General features: G+C 32.7%; 1 protein-coding gene across 1 annotated transcript in view; it reads right to left on the bottom strand.

Moving 5' to 3' along the window:
• The window catches only part of LOC143225821 (uncharacterized), a 34,856-nt gene extending 15,134 nt beyond the window's left edge, over positions 1-19,722 (bottom strand). The window contains exons 1-2 of the mRNA XM_076455883.1: positions 19,400-19,722; positions 3,751-3,822 (exon numbers count right to left, since the gene is read on the bottom strand). Of these exons, the coding sequence (XP_076311998.1) occupies positions 3,751-3,822; positions 19,400-19,511 (184 nt within the window). The 5' untranslated portion in view covers positions 19,512-19,722. The remainder of the gene's footprint in view (positions 1-3,750; positions 3,823-19,399) is intronic.
• Positions 19,723-20,133: the final 411 nt, after the last annotated feature.

Genomic DNA, 20,133 nt, shown 5'->3' with positions numbered 1-20,133 from the left:
GGCTTTTATTACTTAATTACATGCACACCACAAATACAAAACCGATTTATTATATATTTATTTCTGCTTATACACACACAATTATACAGTTAACTTCCGCAGCAGAATACCTCATAAAAATTACAGCTGTGTCTAGGACATCAGTATGGCAGGGTATTAAATGTAGAGCCAGTAATTAAATTCGGCGATATGCGTCAGTATGCATACCAAAAAGAAAAGAAAATAGCGAAATGACATACTGGTTAAAATAATAAACGTTGTGATGTTGCAAACAATCGACCTGCATTTCTTCGGTTTCACACGAAAGCACGTTAGACTCGCACTTTAGTGTGAAATATTTGAGGGTTTCTCCTTTTCTAACATTTAATTTAGACAGACCGTTTATAACGAGTAATCTAAATGCATTAATGTTAATGTTGTATAACACTGAAACAAAAACGTAATTTGATAAATCAATGCAATAAAATATTATAGATTAAGAGAAATCCTCTTTCCCCTAAAACATTACTGAGATTGTCTATCAACAAATGCTAGATAAACTTTAACAGACTGGCAAGAACACGCACGAACATAAATCGATAGCTGGTAACTCCAATTGCTTGAATTCAACACAGGAACTTAAAGTAAACCACCTGTAATGACGAGCAATTATTCTGCGTCTTTCTCTAAAATTCACCTTTTTTGACTTAATTATTTCATTAAGTAGTATTTAAAGCTATTACTTATAGAAAGAAACCAGGCAAATTAATAATAAGTATAATCTAGCAATGAGGTTTTGTTCAACTCAGTTCGTATAGATAAGTGATTACGTGGTTCACGATAATACATCTGAATACCGAAAATATACTAACTTGTTGCAAAGAAAATAAAGTTGATTTTTTTAAATAATTTCATTAGTACTTCAAATGTAAAGGAATAAAAGGAAGAAAAAGCAGGCAATCATTATAAGGCTTAAACTATCCTGTTCCATAACAAATAAAATACCTATCCATGATGTTTCTTGTTCATTTTGTTGTTAAATGGTTGAGCGTGACACAATCGTTAGTTTGCGTTCTTTGTTTTTCGAACATGGTCATATTGAGCTTTATGTTGTGCCTACCGATGGGAATCGAACCCCTGATTTTAGCGCTGCAAATCTATAAACTTATCGCTGTTTCATCGGGAAACAAGTGGTTGTTGTACCGGCTTGTAAAGGTGAGGTTCTGTGTTTCGCATCCCATGGTTACAGTCAAATTCACAATATTACTACAACAGCCAAATGGCAATTTATTATTTCAACATTTATACCTACAGCACTTGTGTTGCTTTATGCAAAATCCAACAAAGCCTTGTTACATAACATCGATAAAAGTTAATGAAGAGTATTTGGAGGGGGTCATTTACACAAGTTTTCAAGACATCTACACATCTTTCTTCTATATTTAGAATTCTGATCGTTTAACAACGAAAGTGTATGAATTTTAATGAGTGTAAACCTATGAATGAAGGTGTTAGGTAATAAGAATGTCAGAAAGACACGTATGTACAGGTTTTACATGAAAAACAAAACAAAAACTAATGCTGCGAAAAACAGATTTGTCTGATGCTTAATTTAGATGGTAGTAATTGGTTTAGAAAAGGTTAAGGGTCACCTCGAGAAACTGCAAATTATACTCATGCAATACTCGAGCCTAAATTTCCAAAACATAGTGTTATAAAATTCAAGCATTATTCGACTACCTGAGATAACACTTCTAAAACTACTCAAATTTGGATGTTTAAAAAATTTGTAACTTCATAGGTCTGTAGAAAGTCATTGTTCTTTTAACTATTACTGAAAACAATCATGCTTCGTAAACTATCGCTCCCAAGTGGCACAGAGGTATTTCTGCGTACTTACAACGCTAGAAACGGGGTTTCGATACTCGTGGTGGGTAGAGCACAAATAGCCCGTTGTGTAGCTTTGTGCTTAAACTACAAACAAGTAAACCGGTAAACTGTCATAAAAGATAGTTTCAATACTTAAAAAAATTATCACGCAGTAAAGAACTAAAATTTCTGTTGCGACTACTTGAAGCCAATTTACGGTGTACAAAATAGAAAGTAACTGATTAAATTGAAACATTTTTTGTGTTGGTCATGTAAAAAAGTTGCATAAAATAACTGATGGGAAAATTCAGTCGTGATAAACATAAAGTATTAGGTTTCTTAAATATCGTGCATTCCTCCTAATGAATAATCACAACCGATTAAAGAGGGATCACAGTTAAGCAGTGATTGAATTAAGCTTTTTTAATAAAAATCTCAGAAGTAAATGATTCACGAATTCCAAAACAATTTAAGAAGTAAACAATTCTAAAAAATTAGATATTTCTGTGAAATATGCAGAAAGTCCCAAACGTAATGTTTCTATTAAATATAACTTTCTTCATTATACCCGTGCATATATGTTTAGCAGGTTTAGACAGGGTTTAAAATGAGAGAGTATTTATTTAGTTCATTGAAAACAAAATCTCTGATAATTATGCTTATACTAGAAATCTCTTTAATATCTCACTTGAAAAACAGCGAAATCTCGACACGTGTCATCCATGTGCTTTTCTTTTGATTCTTATAAAGTGATTTCGCAGTACGGGATTAATACAAACCACAGGAGAATAAATCGCATAATAATAAGTATTTCAAAGCCTTCAACAGTAAATATTAGTTTTTTATACAAACGTTTCTTAACAGTTCGTTAGTTTCGAATAAACCAAGTGGTGTAAAGTAAATACCAGCAAATGTTTTTCATTTGACCATGCTTTACTAATGTTTGTATCATAGTACGGTGCACTTGCATCAATGAGAAACTTAACACATGAATTATTGATCCGGACACGTGATAAAGTCCATAACAAAAGCATACGAACGTCTTTAACTGCAAGTCTCATAAACAAGTTAGCTAAAACTGATTTTTGTTTGTGCACAATTAATTGAACTGATTTTCATTAAGAAAATACTATAATAATTTAAAGGACTTGTTTGAAATCAGATAAATTTGAAATGCATTTAGGCTCTACCAGTTCAGTTATTACTAAATACTTGCAAATATACCCGTTCAACGTACGAGGAAGACATAGAGGATATCTGATATCAACATCTGCCCCTATCGATTTTCCAGCTATAAGTTCATACACGTACCGACTTTTGTCAGCTAATGGTTTAGGTAGGACACTATATGGTTACAAATCAAATATGACCCTTCACTTAATGACAAAGGCAAGAGAGATGTTGGAAATACTATTCCAATCACACTATATATGTATTGCCGACAAGATGTATCGCTCAATCCAGAACTCTTAAGACAAGCTGGAATACAACTAACGTAGCAGTGATCGGAATACTATCCCTCTCCGGTTTGTAACATTTTGTTATTGTATCGAGAAGAATAATCACTACTCTCAAACATTACTTCCTCCGACTAGTAGTACTCACGTGTGTTTGTAACGAAAACAGAGCAAGAAAGTAAATGTTTACACTACATGGAATACATCGTCAAACACTTTTTAGTTTGTTGCCTCTACTCATAGTTTTGAAGTAATTCTGGCTATATAATTTTATTCTTAAAACACATTAATAAATCTGAAATATTTTCAAACGTACGAATAATATATTTCCAAAGATTTTGTCTTCAGTTTTCCGATAAATGCTACAACAAAATGCGTTTTGAAATACAAACCAATTTGCGATAAGTTTTCGGTTAATAAATATATTACTGTACATAAAACGTACCTTCATAGAGTTGGGAATACTGTGGAAATCCTGCAGCTTTCAACCAATTACAAGCTTCTATCGCTTCCAATTCTGATAAACATAGGAATAAATAGAATAAACCTAGAATTAGTTCTACACCACTTATGATAGATAATACATTACATGTATGTCCAACAGTTACTCTTATTTGTATATTTTATACAAAAAAAATCACAGCATGTGTACTTAAACATTGCGTTTTTTTGTGAAGTGTTTCATAATACAAGAATGAGAAACATCTTTAATGCTATAAATAGTTGTATTAACCTTTTACTCAACCAGGAATTCCGAAAAGGTTTGGTACAAATTCAGAAAGACACACAAAATACTGACAAGTTATTTATATCTAACCTTATCTTTACCTTAAAAAGAACAATTTTACTTCTCAGTTACATGATATATTATGCTGAAATAAATCTTTATTTTATTATTTTATATCATTGTTTAAAAAAACTGATGTTTTAAAACCATGCTTACAAGTCAGCTTACAGCCATGAGCTGATATACATGTCAACACGCATGTTATTAAATATATTGGCCCGGCATGGCCAGGTGGTTAAGGCACTCGACTCGTAATGCTAGGGTCGCAGGTCCGAATCCCCGTCACACCAAACATGCTCGCCCTTTCAGCCATGGGGTCGTTATAATGTTACGGTCAATCCCACTATTCGTTGGTAAAAGAGTAGCCCAAGAATTGGCGGTGGGTGGTGATGACTAGTTGCCTTCCCTCTAGTCTTACACTGCTAAATTAGGGACGGCTAGCACAGATAGCCCTCGTGTAGCTTAGTACGAAATGCTAACCAAATTAAATATATCAAATTTACCTATTACAGATTTTACCTAATGTTCCGTTAGAATGTATGAGGGCCTCGAACCGTATTTTCAATTCATATATATGTATATTGATGGTACGTTTCAAGTATAAACAACAATATATGTCGGTACAGTCATACAAATGTTCTAATTTTTATTATTAGTTAACAATTAATGTTCATTTAACATAATTTATTTAATTATTTATTTTTATAAGTTAATTTCGTTAGTTCTTTCTATAAAGTAATAATCATTTTTTTCTACCAGTAGTCGTAAATAGAGAGCTAATTTTTGTCACAATGACTTTTTCCCTTGAAGTACTAGATCTGCGAACTCATCGCCGTCATCGATCGGGTGAATATATTCATCCTAAACTTAGTATACCACACTAACAAACAAACTAAATCTAACTGTCTTATCGGATAATGAATACTACAAGTAGGTCGCAACGAAAAATCCATTACATATGTAGTTTGATTCTAACCTTCGTAATTATTATGCAGCAATTAAAGCATCAATTTTTTTAAAAACTAAAATTGTTGGTACGCAGTGTTGCAAAGGGCCATTTTACATTTCATAAACAGTTGATTGACGCTTTTATTTACCTCATGATATTCGCAGTATTTATATTACAAACCATTCCAACCCGTCCTAAAAAATCATCTTGTTGTAGGTCAGCAGTAAGTTTGTGAATCTACGACGCTAAAATCCGGGATTCGATTGACTACAGTGTACAGAATGGAGACAAGTCACTGAGTAGCTTTTATTTAAAAAAAAAAAAACATCTAACAATAACAAAATACAAACAAACAACAACTTTATTTTCATGTTGAATACTAACAACTAATGACAAGAATTGTCAATGAATGTTTTTGTATTAATTTCTATACAATGAATAAAAAGGTTGTTTTTACACCAGTTTCATCTTCTGTTCCGTATTCATCAATTTCTAATTAATTTAATTACATACTGCAACACAATTATAAAATAATACGATATACAATTTTATGCTGATTAACATAAACGACAATACATAATGCTGAGTACTTTATATTAATACAATTTTGAATACGCAAGTAAACTAGTTACTCTACAAGCACAGTAGAAATAAAGTCCCTGCGTAACTTGAAAATATATCAGAATCTTATTGTTTGGCATTATGTACGTAATGTGATTCCAAGGAAAAATTGATCTCTTTTGGAAAGAGTTAGTAACGGCCATTTCCAATACAAAATATTACTGCACTCATACTATTAAAATGTATTCAGAATGAAGATTTAGAATATACAAGACGCGGATGTTCCTTGTTCTCAAAAGAGATCAACTTCGGGTACACGCTTCATCCACAGAGAAATCTGCAACAAGTCGTATTCCAGCGGTGGTAAGGAGAACGCTATGTTCTGCTCCATGTGAGAAACGATAAGCACAAAGGGCAGTGGCAAAAGTCGTCCACGTATCTCAGGTAGAAGTATGCAAAATAATAAATAAAGTTCTCCAACTGATAAAGCAGCACAAGTATATTAATTGCTTCCCAGACATATCTGTTTCACAGTCGCACGCTTCAAGCAGTTGAGCAATAAAACGGGTATTCATGCTATTCTATACAAATTCATACTGCTCAAGTCGATGCATACATTGCCTATAGACTAATGTGCAATCGGAATTTGAAATGGTTGCATGGAGGTGTGACGTGTTTCGTTCATGACAACCTTACGATAGAGTCTTTAGCAATGGAAATTACGCTGCAGAGCTATTGTCAAAGTGCATGGTCGTCAGACAAAGCATGCCAGGTGTGAGCGACATGGACTGTAACGACATGATGTGGCTGCAAAATCGTTTTATTATGATGCAGTCAAGCTAATTGTAACGGCAATAACCAGATATCAAATTTATTTAAATATTTTTTTCTCATTAATTATTTACCTGACCTTTAAATTTGAAGGTGAAATTAGTGAAGGTTTGTTTCTGAATTTCGCGTAAAGCTACACGAGGGCTATTTGCGCTGGCCTTCCCTAAATTTAACAGTGTGTGTGTGTTTTTAGCAAAGCCACAGCTGGCTATCATACTGAGTTCACCGAGGGATTTAGCAGTGTGAGACTAGAGGGAAAGCAGTTAGTCATCACCACCCACAGCCAACTCTTGGGCTTCTCTCATACCAACGAATAGTGGGATTGACCGTTACATTATATCAACCCCCGCAGGAACATGAAACATGTATTTTATGTAGAAGGTGCAACTTTTAAACCGTTAGGCTTTCGTAAATCATGTAAAAATCATTAACCAAAAATATTAGTCTTGGCACGGGATTGTGATTAGGGCTACCTCCTCGCAATGTATGGGTCCTAGATCGAACCATTTGACCAAACATGATCCGCCTTTTCACCTATGGGAGCATTATAATGTTACGGCATATCACACTTTTCTTGTCTATCATTTCAAAGCTAGGGACAGTTAACAAAATGGCTTTCGAATAGCTATAACACCGCATGACATATGAATATCAAAAGCAAAGAACAAAAATATTTGTTACTTTTTTAATGTTTTATTTACTTGTGAAACAGAACACTTTCAAGGACCGTGCAAAAGTACATCTAGTCCATAAAGATTTTTTTCGGTAACATTACAGTGCTTTTTTTTCTCATTTTACCTAGATTATTTGAGATTTTAAACTTAAAAAAGTACCAATTAATATAAGTGAATTATATACCAAATTATATAAATCATAATATACTGATATTCAGATCAATAACGGCTCAACTATGTTTTATTAGACCAGTATTATTTAGTTAGAAAACAAAATACCAAGAAATAAAAGTAACTTTAGGATCTCAACTCAGAATTAGAGAAATATATATCACAGCTGTTGAGATTACGACTGTTTGATCTATAATTTAAAATTTACAGACATTAAGGTTTTCATACACCCAGCGAATAGATAATCTCTCAACTAGCTATGGCATGCACCCCGCTAGTACAGCGGTATGTTTAGGGATTTACAACGCTAAAATCAGGGGTTCGATTCCCCTCATTGGGCTCAGCAGATAGCCCGGTGTGGCTTTGCTATAAGAAAAGCACAAACAAACAAACAAACTATGACATAAAATCAGGCGTACACAAATAATATTATTTTCCTTGTCAAAGCAAAACTTCACGCCAACACTATATCCTGAACCCTATGTTTGTACCCGGGTTTGTTTCTTTTCTGTCCCCGAAATTTTGTAAACAATCTCACAAAGAAATGGGAGCTCCGTGACCTTTACTGTTCCTCGTAATTTCTTAAAACAGCCGATAAAGTACACATCGGGTTAACCCATTTTTACCGCAGCCGAGCTAAAAGCAGCACGTGGTTTCATTGGTTTGAGAGCAAAATACCCCACGGCACTAAATCAAAGCAGTTTTCCTGAATTAACTGTCTCTCTCTCTTATTTGTCATATATGAGACAATAAGAGCATTAGAGCTTATACATGCCAAATATGAAACTATTTACTTCAACAAAGATTTTGGAGAATTTTAGGTTTCTATGGATGGCGACAGTGAAGGCGAGAGAATCATGCATATATTGTGGCTGACTGTCACAGTGATAGTGAACCTGATGACGATAGTGAGAGTGAATATAATCAACCTGAAAACAGTCAGATCACGTTCAAGTTTATATTCAGTGTTTTCAGTGTCAAACAGTGGTTTCAAATACAGATTAAGCATTTTTAGTGATGTTGGCCAACAAATGATATTTTTAGTTCAAAATAATTCACAATAAAATGTTTAGATTAAAAAATAATAATATTTTTACTTTAATAATCGCATATTGTTGTTGTTCTCTGTTTGTAAATAAAGCGATATCAAGCACCAGTAACTGATATTTTCTGTTATTCCTTTACTAACACTACCAAATCATAAAAAAAAATATTTTATGGAATCACTTACAAGATGTTTATTTTAAATGCATAGATAGCTAGATTAACAATAATAAAACGTGTTGTGTTTTTTTTACCATGATACGAATGTTGTTCCATTCAGCAAGGGTACTAACGTAGGGTTAAAACAACTTGTAAAATTTCTTTATTATTACTATTCTGTATCCTCCATAATTTATTGCAAATCGTATTTGTATGTTTAAACCACCTAAAAATTATCATATATAATTAGTCTTAAACGTGTTTTAACGTTAACATTTTCACTATACAATTAGAATACTGCTTATTTTCTACAAATAAATGTTTATAATTATTATATTTTTTATCATGAAGTAGTAGAAACTTTTGTTAGTAATATTTGCCAGTGAACTGTGATAGTTGTTGTTTTAGATTTCGTTTGTATTAAATCGATTCCTTAATTTATTGAAATAAACTAGTAAAAGATCTTTACCATCTTCTAATTTAACATCAGTTATGGTTAAAGGTATATAAGCTGTATACTGATATATCTTATTCCTTGAACCTAAATCTACAATATCAATAATATATAATTTAAACAGTAGTGGGTCTAAAATAGAACCTTATGAGACACCACATTTTATAGGAATTGAAACATTTATTATTTCTCCAGTTCCTCTTACTGAATTTTGTTACTCAAATAATTCGTGAGCCAGTTGTGTAACTTCCTCCTTATACTTACCATGTATAATTTATCAAACAGTATTTAATGGTTTAATGCATTAAAAGCTCCACTTAAAGAGATAATATAAGTACCTTTTTGATCTAACTGTAAATTTACATCATTAGAAAAAAATTCTAACAGTAATGTGGAACATTTTATTTTAACAAATAACTATTGACATTTATTTATAATAATATTTTTAAAAACACATACCAACATTTTGTTGTATACATATTTTCTAGTTACAGGTCAGATGGAAACTGGCCTATAATTATTGAAACCCTCCCCCCACACACACACCGATTTTTAAAAACACATACCAACATTTTGTTGTATACATATTTTCTAGTTACAGGTCAGATGGAAACTGGCCTATAATTATTGAAACCTTCCCCACACACACACACCGATTTTTAAAAACATTTTATGATTGATATTTTAATTCCATCTAGTACAGCGGTATGTCTCCAGACTTACAACGCTAAAATCAGGGGTTCGATTCCCCGCGGGGGGCTGAGCATATAACCCGATGTGACTTTGCTGTAAAAACAAACAAACAGTAATGCTTTTAGCCTTTGTTATAAAACAAGTTATAATTAATTTTTTGTCTTTGTAAACTGCTTATTTTGTTTCAATTTTCCGACATTTATAATTATGCTATAATTCTGTTATCATCTCTAAAATATTAGAATCTATACAAGGTTTATTTTGTGTCTTCTGATTTTTTTATCTTCATCTTAAATGTATTTGGCCTCAATTTCATTTAACCTATTTTTAACCAATTTTTATACATCATCTCAGGATTTTTTTAGACTTAAGAACTCTTCTCAATCACAGCTATATTTATTTTAATTTCTTAAATTTTTTTAAGATCTCGGTCAGCGAGAAACCTACTCTTGCGGCTATTGTGCGCACTTTTTAAAGAAACATCACAAATAATCAAGGAAATTGTGCAATAGGCGCAAAATGGTCTAAACAGACAAGAGTAACTTTCAGAATTTAAAAAATCCTTTCTGATCGCGGAGAAATAGGCGAAAAACGAATTCCCAGAAATTAAAGAAAAGCTTCAAAATGCTTTGATTTTAGCAAATACTAAAGTTATTTTAGTTCCAATAATGTTATTAGTCAATTTCAATCCATTATTAATTAGCATAAACATGTTTATAACCACTTATGAAGCAATAGAAAAGGATTGTATAACTACGAGAATTTCGCTCTTTTTTCTAATATAAAGAAACATCTTTGAAGAATTATGACCGAAACAACGTCAATATCAGAAGCTAATGAGTACCATGACAGATACCACGTTAGTGCTTTTTTATTTTTTTAATAAAAGTCCATAATAGAATTGTACTTTAATGGAGTTTTAAGCTATACAAAAACCTTTAGCTTGGATCTATAAAACTTGATGAAAAGAAGTTTATGTTTGTAATCTATTTAGCGTAGAAAACTCCATGGAAGTCATTGGACTGGTAACGTATAGGAATTTATAGTGATGGTTTAATTTGAGTAAGTGATTATATTTGTGTTTGCACAATACTCTACTTCCTTCTAGTGACATTTTAAACCATTTTTCTGATGGAGTGATAACTTGTTTAAAAACTCCATTATTTCTAAACCAACAACTTGTGGCGCTGTATAGAAGGAAAGGGTTGCTGCTAACATATTGGCCAATTCTAAAACCAATCAGAAGAATGAACCATAAAAACCTACTGGCCATTTCTTAAAATAATAACAAAAAAAACGATCCAAGGCAAACACCATGTACTTCCATATGGAACAACAAGAACGATTTGAAACAACCACACACTGGTCAGCTACCAATATAAACAAAGCATGAACTGAAACATACATGTTAGCCATCTCCCAGTAATCGGAAGAATGACTTTAAATAAATACATTGACCAAATCGCTATATAACTAGAAAAATGGAATGAAGCAAACATATTAGTTAACTTATAATACAATTAGAAAGAAAAGCTGAAATAAGCTGGATCTTCTTATTTGTGAAACTTGTAATAACTTATTCTCAAGAGGTTAAACAAATCATAATGCAGGTTACGGGCGTATCCAGCTTTCACTTTTTTTCCCTTTTAATTAGGAAGCGATATGTTTCAATCATATAAAGAATTAGTCACTTTTATTATGGCTACTAAATTCATTCAAAAAATTACAATTGAAAACTTCATTTTGTTAACCATAGTATGCTCCAGATTTTTATATAATAAACTTACAAGAAATTACCAGCATCGCTAATAGTTTCATTTTCATTTATACTTCGAAACGTTTGTTTACTAAGTGAAAAGCTACGTAATGGGCTATCTGTACTCTGTGGGCCAAATTCTAAATATTAACATTGTAAGCAAGCTCTGAAACTTACATCTGACTTTACTTGAAACATGTCCCCCGCTAGTAAAGCGGTAAATTTACGGATTTACAACGCTAAAATTAGGGGTTTGATTCTCCTCGGTGGGCTTAGCAGATAGCCCGATGTGGTTTTGCTATATGAAAAAACACACACTTGAAACATACAAATTATTTATTACAAGCACTGGAAAGTATAGGTTATATTTCTTTCTCAGTATGTAATCTATTCTGGTGCAAACCGACGAAGAAAAAATACACAGAATTATAAACTATATTTTGCGTTAGATGGATACTTAAAACTCCTCTATCAGATAAATTTTCTTTTAAGTATAACGCTCATGTATCGTAAGAAAAAGAGTTAGTAACCTCGCAATTCAGATAATCTTAATGTTCGGCAACAGAAAGAATCAAGAAGTTGTTGATCCAATACAAGCTTCATTTCTGAACTACCTACAAGTTTATTGTGCTGATTTCGCTTACACTGGAAGAGATAAAGTAACTTACACGATACAATGTTAAATATTAATATCTGTTTAGATGGAGAAACGAAATAACCGCGATTAAATATAAACACAGAGTTACGGTTTCCAAAACAACACCACTAGAAATGTGCGAAAAATACACGTTTTTTATTTTCCAGGTTAAGCGACTTTTCAAAAAAAATGTTCTTTTTTCAAGCATATTACGGATTAAAATAATGCCATTCTTTAGCATCTTGCTTCTGAATGTTCTCAAGTAAGCAGTTTTTCAAGAATATCGTAAATTCCGGATTAAGTTTTAAAAATTAAATAACTGTATTTTATGTATCCTAATGTGCTATATCTAAGTACTATTTTTGTTATTTTATCAAGGGAGCCTAAGACATCAAGATGAAGTCCTCTATTGTAAAGTTTTTCATCCGACATTCCGTATTCAAGAGAGAAAATTTAAAACAAAAGCTAAAATCTTTAACTGACGGGAAAGGTTTATATAATAATTAACATAATATGGAAAGGATTAAAGTAACAGCAGTTCTTAATACTAAAATATAATCCAGAAATTCAGCCGAGAAGTATTTCATTGGTTCTGGTTTCATCAGAAATTAAATGCTTGAAGTTAACCGAATTTTGGAAAATAAAAATTTCAGCTTCTAGCAGTTTCTTGAAGCAGCTTACACAGCTAGAAGCACAAGCAATATGCACTTCCATCGCTAGAAATGTATGCTGCCATACCGATGAAGGCAAACTACATGAAATGAGAGACACCTCACATGGGAAGAAGGTGAATAAGCTCCAATCACATGCCAACCGAAGAAACCAAGCAGCGAAAACAAGAAAAGTGCAAATGACCAAATTTTGATGAAGAAGCAAAAGATCCTTGAATCTGGGCAGAAAAACTCCTCGAGCTTACTTAACAGACCAATCATAAACGATTTGGGTAAACAACCAATGCCAACCGAACTACAACCAGTGATAAAGCAGATGAAATCATGCAAAACTCTGATAAAGGTGGTATAGCAGCAGAGGTCGACAAACCTGAAAGTTCTAATCAAGAAGAGAAAACCTCCTGGAGTTCATCAGGCAAATGTGGCATTAGAAAAGTTTGTCCCAAGAGTCGAAGGGTGTATTTATGATGATATAGAAGCGCAAGGAGACCAAAGTGATTGTGGAACTACGTAAAAATCAGTTAAAGATAATTTTTGCGTTAATTTAATCCGGACGATTTTTTTTTTTAATTTAGCGCAAAGCTACACAATTGGCTATCTGTACTCTGTACACTAAGGGTATCAAAACCTAGTTTCTAGCAGGTTGAATCCGCAAACAAAGCGCTGTACCACTAGGGGCTATCCCGGACGAGTCTTCGATTTATTATGTTACGTATTATGATTTCAAATAGCCTGAAATTTTAATTTTAATTTTAATTTAGAAGTTAATTAAAAGTCTACTTGTATCAAATTTATATGTGCCAACAAAATGGATGCACAGATTTTCTTAATACAAATGTATTTTAATACAAAAACGTCAATAAAATTTATACTAATGGTTATTACAAATAATTTTCTTTGCTTACAAACGTTTTAAAAATTTACAAAAAATATTGAGGCTTTTATCTGGTCTGGAACCGAATATTTTATCGACGATTCACGATGATCGAATTAGTTTCGAGTTCATATTAGCACAGTTCACTTAACGGGTCGCTAGCTAGTTTTATGCTTGGATGACCTCACTCTGTTTACAAGTTGACTTCTCACCGACGAAGATATCCAATGATCTTGTATAAATTAACATCTTAACTTAATTCTCTGAAGTTAAACAGTTTATAATTCTCGAAATCTATAAACGTTCCTGGTCGTGTATCCGTAATTCCCGATTGATAAACGTTTATTACAGTTATAGCTTCCAAGGTTTATAGTATACTAATTGTAGCAAACAAACAATATAAAACTGTCTTGGCGCGTCGATTAAAAAAAATTGTGGTGAAGTTGTCGAAAGTTCAGTTGGCAACAATAATCAAAGACTAGTGCTTTCGTAAAACATGTGTTATTGATTCTTATACTCGAGAAACTTCTACAAATTTAGATAACAGGAGGGGCTTTCACAATACACGTTTAAAAATATAGATTACATGCATTTCTAAATATATATTTAAGCGATATAAAGATCGATAGTAAAATAAATGTATAAAAGTAAATCCATTGCAACATCTATAAATCAAGTTGATGTATTGCATTTGTTTGGAAGCAAAAAGGCACATAAATGAGTGGTACAAATTCTTCACAGAGCTTTTACTGAAAGCTTATATTAAACAGAGATATGTATATTTTGCAATTCTATATGCTGTGATCGTGTAACTCGGCAACGTAAAATAATTATCATGGATAAAATCCAATTGTCCACAAGAAGATACCAGCATTTCTCTCTTTACGTGTAATTAGACCAACTCCCTTTTCACAGAGAGTAATTAGTGCAACTTCCCTTACGTGTAGCATAATTAGCACACCATCATACACCCAGTGTAAGTTTTTACATGACTAGTATATAATGTCCATTGAATCGATACGCCAGAAGTACAGCGTTCTGGGCAAAGCCTCAAGGGTAACGTGTATCCGAAGGTTCATGGTTCACTTCCCTTTACCAGAACAATGCGCTCCTCTCTATTGAGGCCGTGGGTAAGCTTAACCGTCGTATCTAGAGGCGGTTATATGCAGGTAGACACTTTATGTAGCATTGCGCGGAAATTCTAAATAACAAACAAACAAGTACAGAAAGTCTAACCTTAGATTGTGTGCCTTAGCGATAAATAGACAATATATTTATGAATTTAAATTAACATTTTGGAAATTAATCAAATAAACGGATAACAGTTTGCTCATAAAACTTATACAAAATCACCTTATTCTCAGCAAGTACACGTCGCTGTGACAAACACTCCACACGTTTACAGAGGAGTTACTGGAGCCTACTCTATTACGTGTCTTTAGCGCACACTCTTACCTTAAAATAATTAGAAGTTTTTTTTTTAAAAAAGACTAAATTATTAAAATACATAAACGTTTAATAAATAAAATATAATTAATAGTTATATAATCTTATCATACTCGTATAATTATCTCTCTTTATACATTAATGTTTATTTTAACTCATTACTGTACAAACGAGTCCAGTGAATAATATATACGATAAGTCCTAATCGAATAAAACATTCTCTGCAAATTATAATGAGCAAAATGTAAAAGTTTCTACGACCAGGTGGTTAAGGCACGCGACTCGTAATCTGAGGGTCACGGATTCGAATCCCTGTCACACCAAACATGCTCGCCTTTTCAGTCGTTGGAGCGTTATAATGTGATCCTTAATCTCACTATTTGTTGGTAAAAGAGTAGCCTAGAAGTTGACGGTGAGTGGTGATGATTAGCTGCATTCAAATACGTCAATCGAAAGGGTTTGATCTCCTGAATCCAAAACTGTAATAAGATAACAAATCGGTCACGATATGACAGAGCTGTAAACTAAAAGTTTATACTGGAAAAAAAACAACATCAAACAAGCACTATGAGAAGCTGTGGCCTGGCTGAAAATTTATCGTATTTATGTTTATTTGTAATAACAAGTTTTTTTTTTTTTCAAAGGAAACTGCACTAACAGGATATTTTCAAGATGCATTGTTGTTAAACATAGCACCACTGGACGTAACGACATAAACTGTAAAGACATCACTGTGCTCCTACTTCGTATTATAACATAATCTGCTATTATAACCTCTCTGCTATTCCCAAATTGAAAAATTTTAACACATTATAACCTGACATAATATACACACACATATCCAATCATAATCAATATATATGTACACACACGACATAATTATATATTAGTGTTTCTATTTTATATCATTATTAAATGCACACGTATAACGTAGAATAGATAAAATAATTAAACGACAAAACTGTAGGTATGAACTGATCTTCAATCTATTCATCAGAATTGAAATTAGATTGCGCTTTAAGAATACCATTTATTCACTGAATATTGTTAACAAATCAGTTTCATTCATAAAATATTATTAGTTATAGCCTATGTAAAGTGTATACCTTCAGATTCAAAGAGGTTAGAGATACGATCTTAATAAATCAAGCGGTCTGAAAAACTAATATTACTACACTAACATTGACGCAATCTCTAACAACTGTGAGGTGTATATCTGATGAGTCGTTAGATAATATGGGAGATTCTATTCCATTTATAATTCAGTATAACACCCAGTTCTCTATCAAAGCTTATGAAGTTGATGCGCTCCATAATGTTCCAAAGGTCTTCAATAATTCTAGCATCAGGAATCCGTGCTGCCAATCTATGATTTCTATAGTTTGTTATTCAAGATATCCATCCCAATCATGGCAATATGACATTGGGCATTATCCTGCACCAAGACTGAATCTGGTTTGATTGCACCCATAGAAAGCCGTAAAATCGTGTAAATATATTAGCAATCAGCAAATCTGACCCTCGTATGCACAAAAATCAATGTGCTAATAATATAGATTGGACCATAAACAGAGTAAAACACATTTAAAAATTTTGTTTCGAACATATCGTTCCTTCAATCATTGCAGAGTGATTATAAAGGAATGTAAGAACCTGTTCTTGGGATGGGGGACAAACTTTTCTCACACATATTGAGAACCATAAATTTTATTTAGATAAGATTGGGACATGGTAAAAGGTCTTTCAGCATATCAAGCCAAATTTGAAATAAAATTACAACAGTATTTTGGACAGTATCAACCGATCCTTGCAGTACCACTAAGCTCGTAATCTTCAAAGACAGAGAAATAAAAGCAACACCTGTTTGGGAAAAAGATAATTTAAGTACGCGTCAAGACACCAAACGTATCTTGTTCAAAGGTCTGTCCTAACGTTCGACGAAGTTTATTCACATATTTAATAACTCATTCTTTGAGACTTTCCAGTTTTACATAAACACAGTAACAGCTTATGTTTTTGTTCCAAGATTATTTTAAAATACATCAGTAACTTACTTGGCATTAGATTAAAAAAAAAAAGTTTCGATGATTACCAAAACGAGACGCCAGTCTTATCCATTGCAGTTGTTTATACACGGGTGCTGACATATTCATGAGTACAGTGTTGTGTAGTATTTCATCAAAATATAATGATGAAAAACATCCGAAATACATATTATATGAATTTTGTTTTTTTAGTTTTTTTTAGTTTTACAGATTACAATAGAATACGGCCTAGCATGGCCAAGTGGTTCAAGCACTCGACTCGTAATCTGAGGGTCGCGGGTTCGAATCGCCGTCACACCAAACATGTTCGCTCTTTCAGCCGTGGGGTGTTATATGTGACGGTCAATCCCACTATTCGTTAGTAAAAGATTAGCCCAAGAATTGGCTGTGGGTGGTGATAACTAGCGGCCTTCCCTCTAGTCTTACTTAGACTGATAAATTAGGGGCGGCTAGCGCAGATAGCCCTCGTGCAGCTTTGCGCGAAATTAAAAAACAAATAATACACTAGAATACACGTTTTTTTTTTTACGCTTGTTAAATTTTTCGAAGACATCCCTTGTTTTAACTATAGAAACTATAGTTTTAAAGAACTCGTACCACATTCGTACTTTCTAGAATAAAATTTAATGTTATGAAATACTTCCTGCTAATTTTAGTACACTTTCAACAAAGTTTTTAAAATATATTCATGATTGAAATTCTCATATATACGAGGAATATATACTGTATTTTCAATCAATCTGTAAGTAAATGGGTTATAATTCGTAAAGTAATTATCTCAAGTTTACTAAGTTTATATAGTTAAATGTAAAACAAAACTTATATTTCAATACGAACAAAAATTACTCTCATAGGATTAAAAATACCAGCCTTAAAAGAATACTGAAACACACATTACAGTGCACGTGTATGTGTATCTCATTATTCTTAAAGAAATATTCTCATGATAGTATCACATTTCCTTTTGTAGTTTTCATAGTTAACTCCTGAATGAAATAAACTGCTGTGTTTCAATCTTGCTTTGACAACCACTACGTTGTAGCCTGGAGATATATTTTGAAAAAAAAGAAAGGAAATCACTACGCTTCATTCACTATACTGGAAAGACACTTTCATAATATATTTATTAATATTTTTGATTGAATTGCGATTTGTTTTCCTAAGATGAGTAATTATTACATACAGCTAATAAAAAGCCTTTAAACGGAGGGGTTTAAGGTAAACCTTACAATGTGTAGCATGAAGTTAGACATCACCAAACAAATCTGCCACCTTTTAAATTTATTTTTCTTATAGTTTTGTTGCAGTGTCTAGTACATATGACACAAATTCATAAAAACAAACAAACAATAGTATATTACCATTGAAGTGCATAAACCACGCTGTTAACTCCTAAAAACTGGAAAGACATGCTAGTCATTCAACCACATCTTTTTTGTCTATCAAAAAGGGAACTGAAAGCGGTAGAAACAGGAAGAGGGCTATTAACAGAGTCTTAAATGAGCCTTGTTAGAGAGGTGTATTTATTTCAGTATATAACAGGCTCAGTAACTGTAGCTTTCCTCACATTCATTCCTGGTGCTGTTCGAAACGAAGAACAGAAAAGGGCTCATTATCACTATAGTAGTTCACTAACCACTTAAGCTTTCGAGAGTCTGTATATTCACTTGACAATTGTGAAAGTTATATTTTATACGACATTGCAAGACAAGTTATAATAGCACTTACTAAATGATAACAGAGGGAAAAAAAGGATGAAAGTTCTATTCATTTGTGGGAACTAATAACTTTTCGCGAAAAAACAGATGATTGTGCTAAAGATACATTCTGAAAACAGTTATTCTATTTTTAGCTCCTAATAAACTTAGTGAAGGAGAGAAATAAAGCCTTACGTTACACCAACCACATACACTACGAAAAGGAAAACAATTAACACAGATGTACTCCAGGGTTAATCAATTTTTTTGAAATTTCTCAGTCATGTAATAATTCTTTTCGCTTATGGTGGTTATGCAACAACTGCTGACATAATCTGCCTCGTTTTTTGTATAATTGACAAACAGATGTAACATAATTTCGAATTTCGTATATTCAATACAAATATTGGTTGTCTGCACAAATACACAAGGATATTAAGATATGTTTAAACTATGTGCTGTTTCAATAATGTTTTTGGCATTATTTTCTTCAGAGAAAGCCAAGCAGTTCTGAAATCGATCAAACTTGAAATTTTGTTTTCAAATCTTAATATTCTTGGAAACACTAGTCGGAACAAGTCCGGTGACAACTTACTAGTTGCTGAAAAATTAAAATATATAGTGTTTATCAATACGATCACTTACCAGATAAATGGTTTCTCCGGATCCTCGACCTACTTCGACTTTTAGCCGCTACTCGTTCGCTAAAACTTCGGACAAACTGCCGGTTAATTAAAGATCCCACTGCTCCATTCATCAAGGACACTTAAGTCCGATTTGTTGAACCAGGGACGTTGTCTAAATCTATGTATATCATGCTACAATAGCCCTGTCTTAGGTTTTGTAATATGTTCACAAGTCTTCTGAATAACTGCACATTCTAGAACACATGCGTAATTTTATTGTAGTGCAAGTGCGCAAGATCCCCAGAGTTCTCAACTGTAGAGTTGAATTTATATCATTATTCAAGCACCTAGTTTAAGCAAGTTTATTTGCTGACCCTAAAAGTAATTTTTTTCAAATCATACAATGCTGGTTTTCTGTGGTAACAGAGAATGTAATGAACTTCATTCAAATAATTCAGGATGACAAAAATACAACACTTTTATTGATAAGCAGAGAACAACGTTTCGATCTTCCTAGGTCATCTCCAGGTTAACAAAAAAGATATATTTTTAGTTCAAGTGGGTTTCTCGTCATCAAGAAAAATACAACACAAAGTTCAAATAAAAATAAAATATCAAACAGCATGCATGTAGCTAAGTCTGCATGCCACTATACAAAATATATAATGCAATTGTGTAACAACGTTTCAGAAGAACAGTTGTCACCTGCCAGCGAGAATGCACGTGTTCTTTTCTGGATACAACCGACCAATC

This window comes from Tachypleus tridentatus, chromosome 9 (genome assembly GCF_004210375.1).
Source record: "Tachypleus tridentatus isolate NWPU-2018 chromosome 9, ASM421037v1, whole genome shotgun sequence".
Classification (NCBI taxonomy): Eukaryota; Metazoa; Arthropoda; class Merostomata; order Xiphosura; family Limulidae; genus Tachypleus; species Tachypleus tridentatus.
The sequence above is the reverse complement of the archived record's forward strand: the minus strand, read 5'-3'. Positions and strand labels throughout refer to the sequence as shown.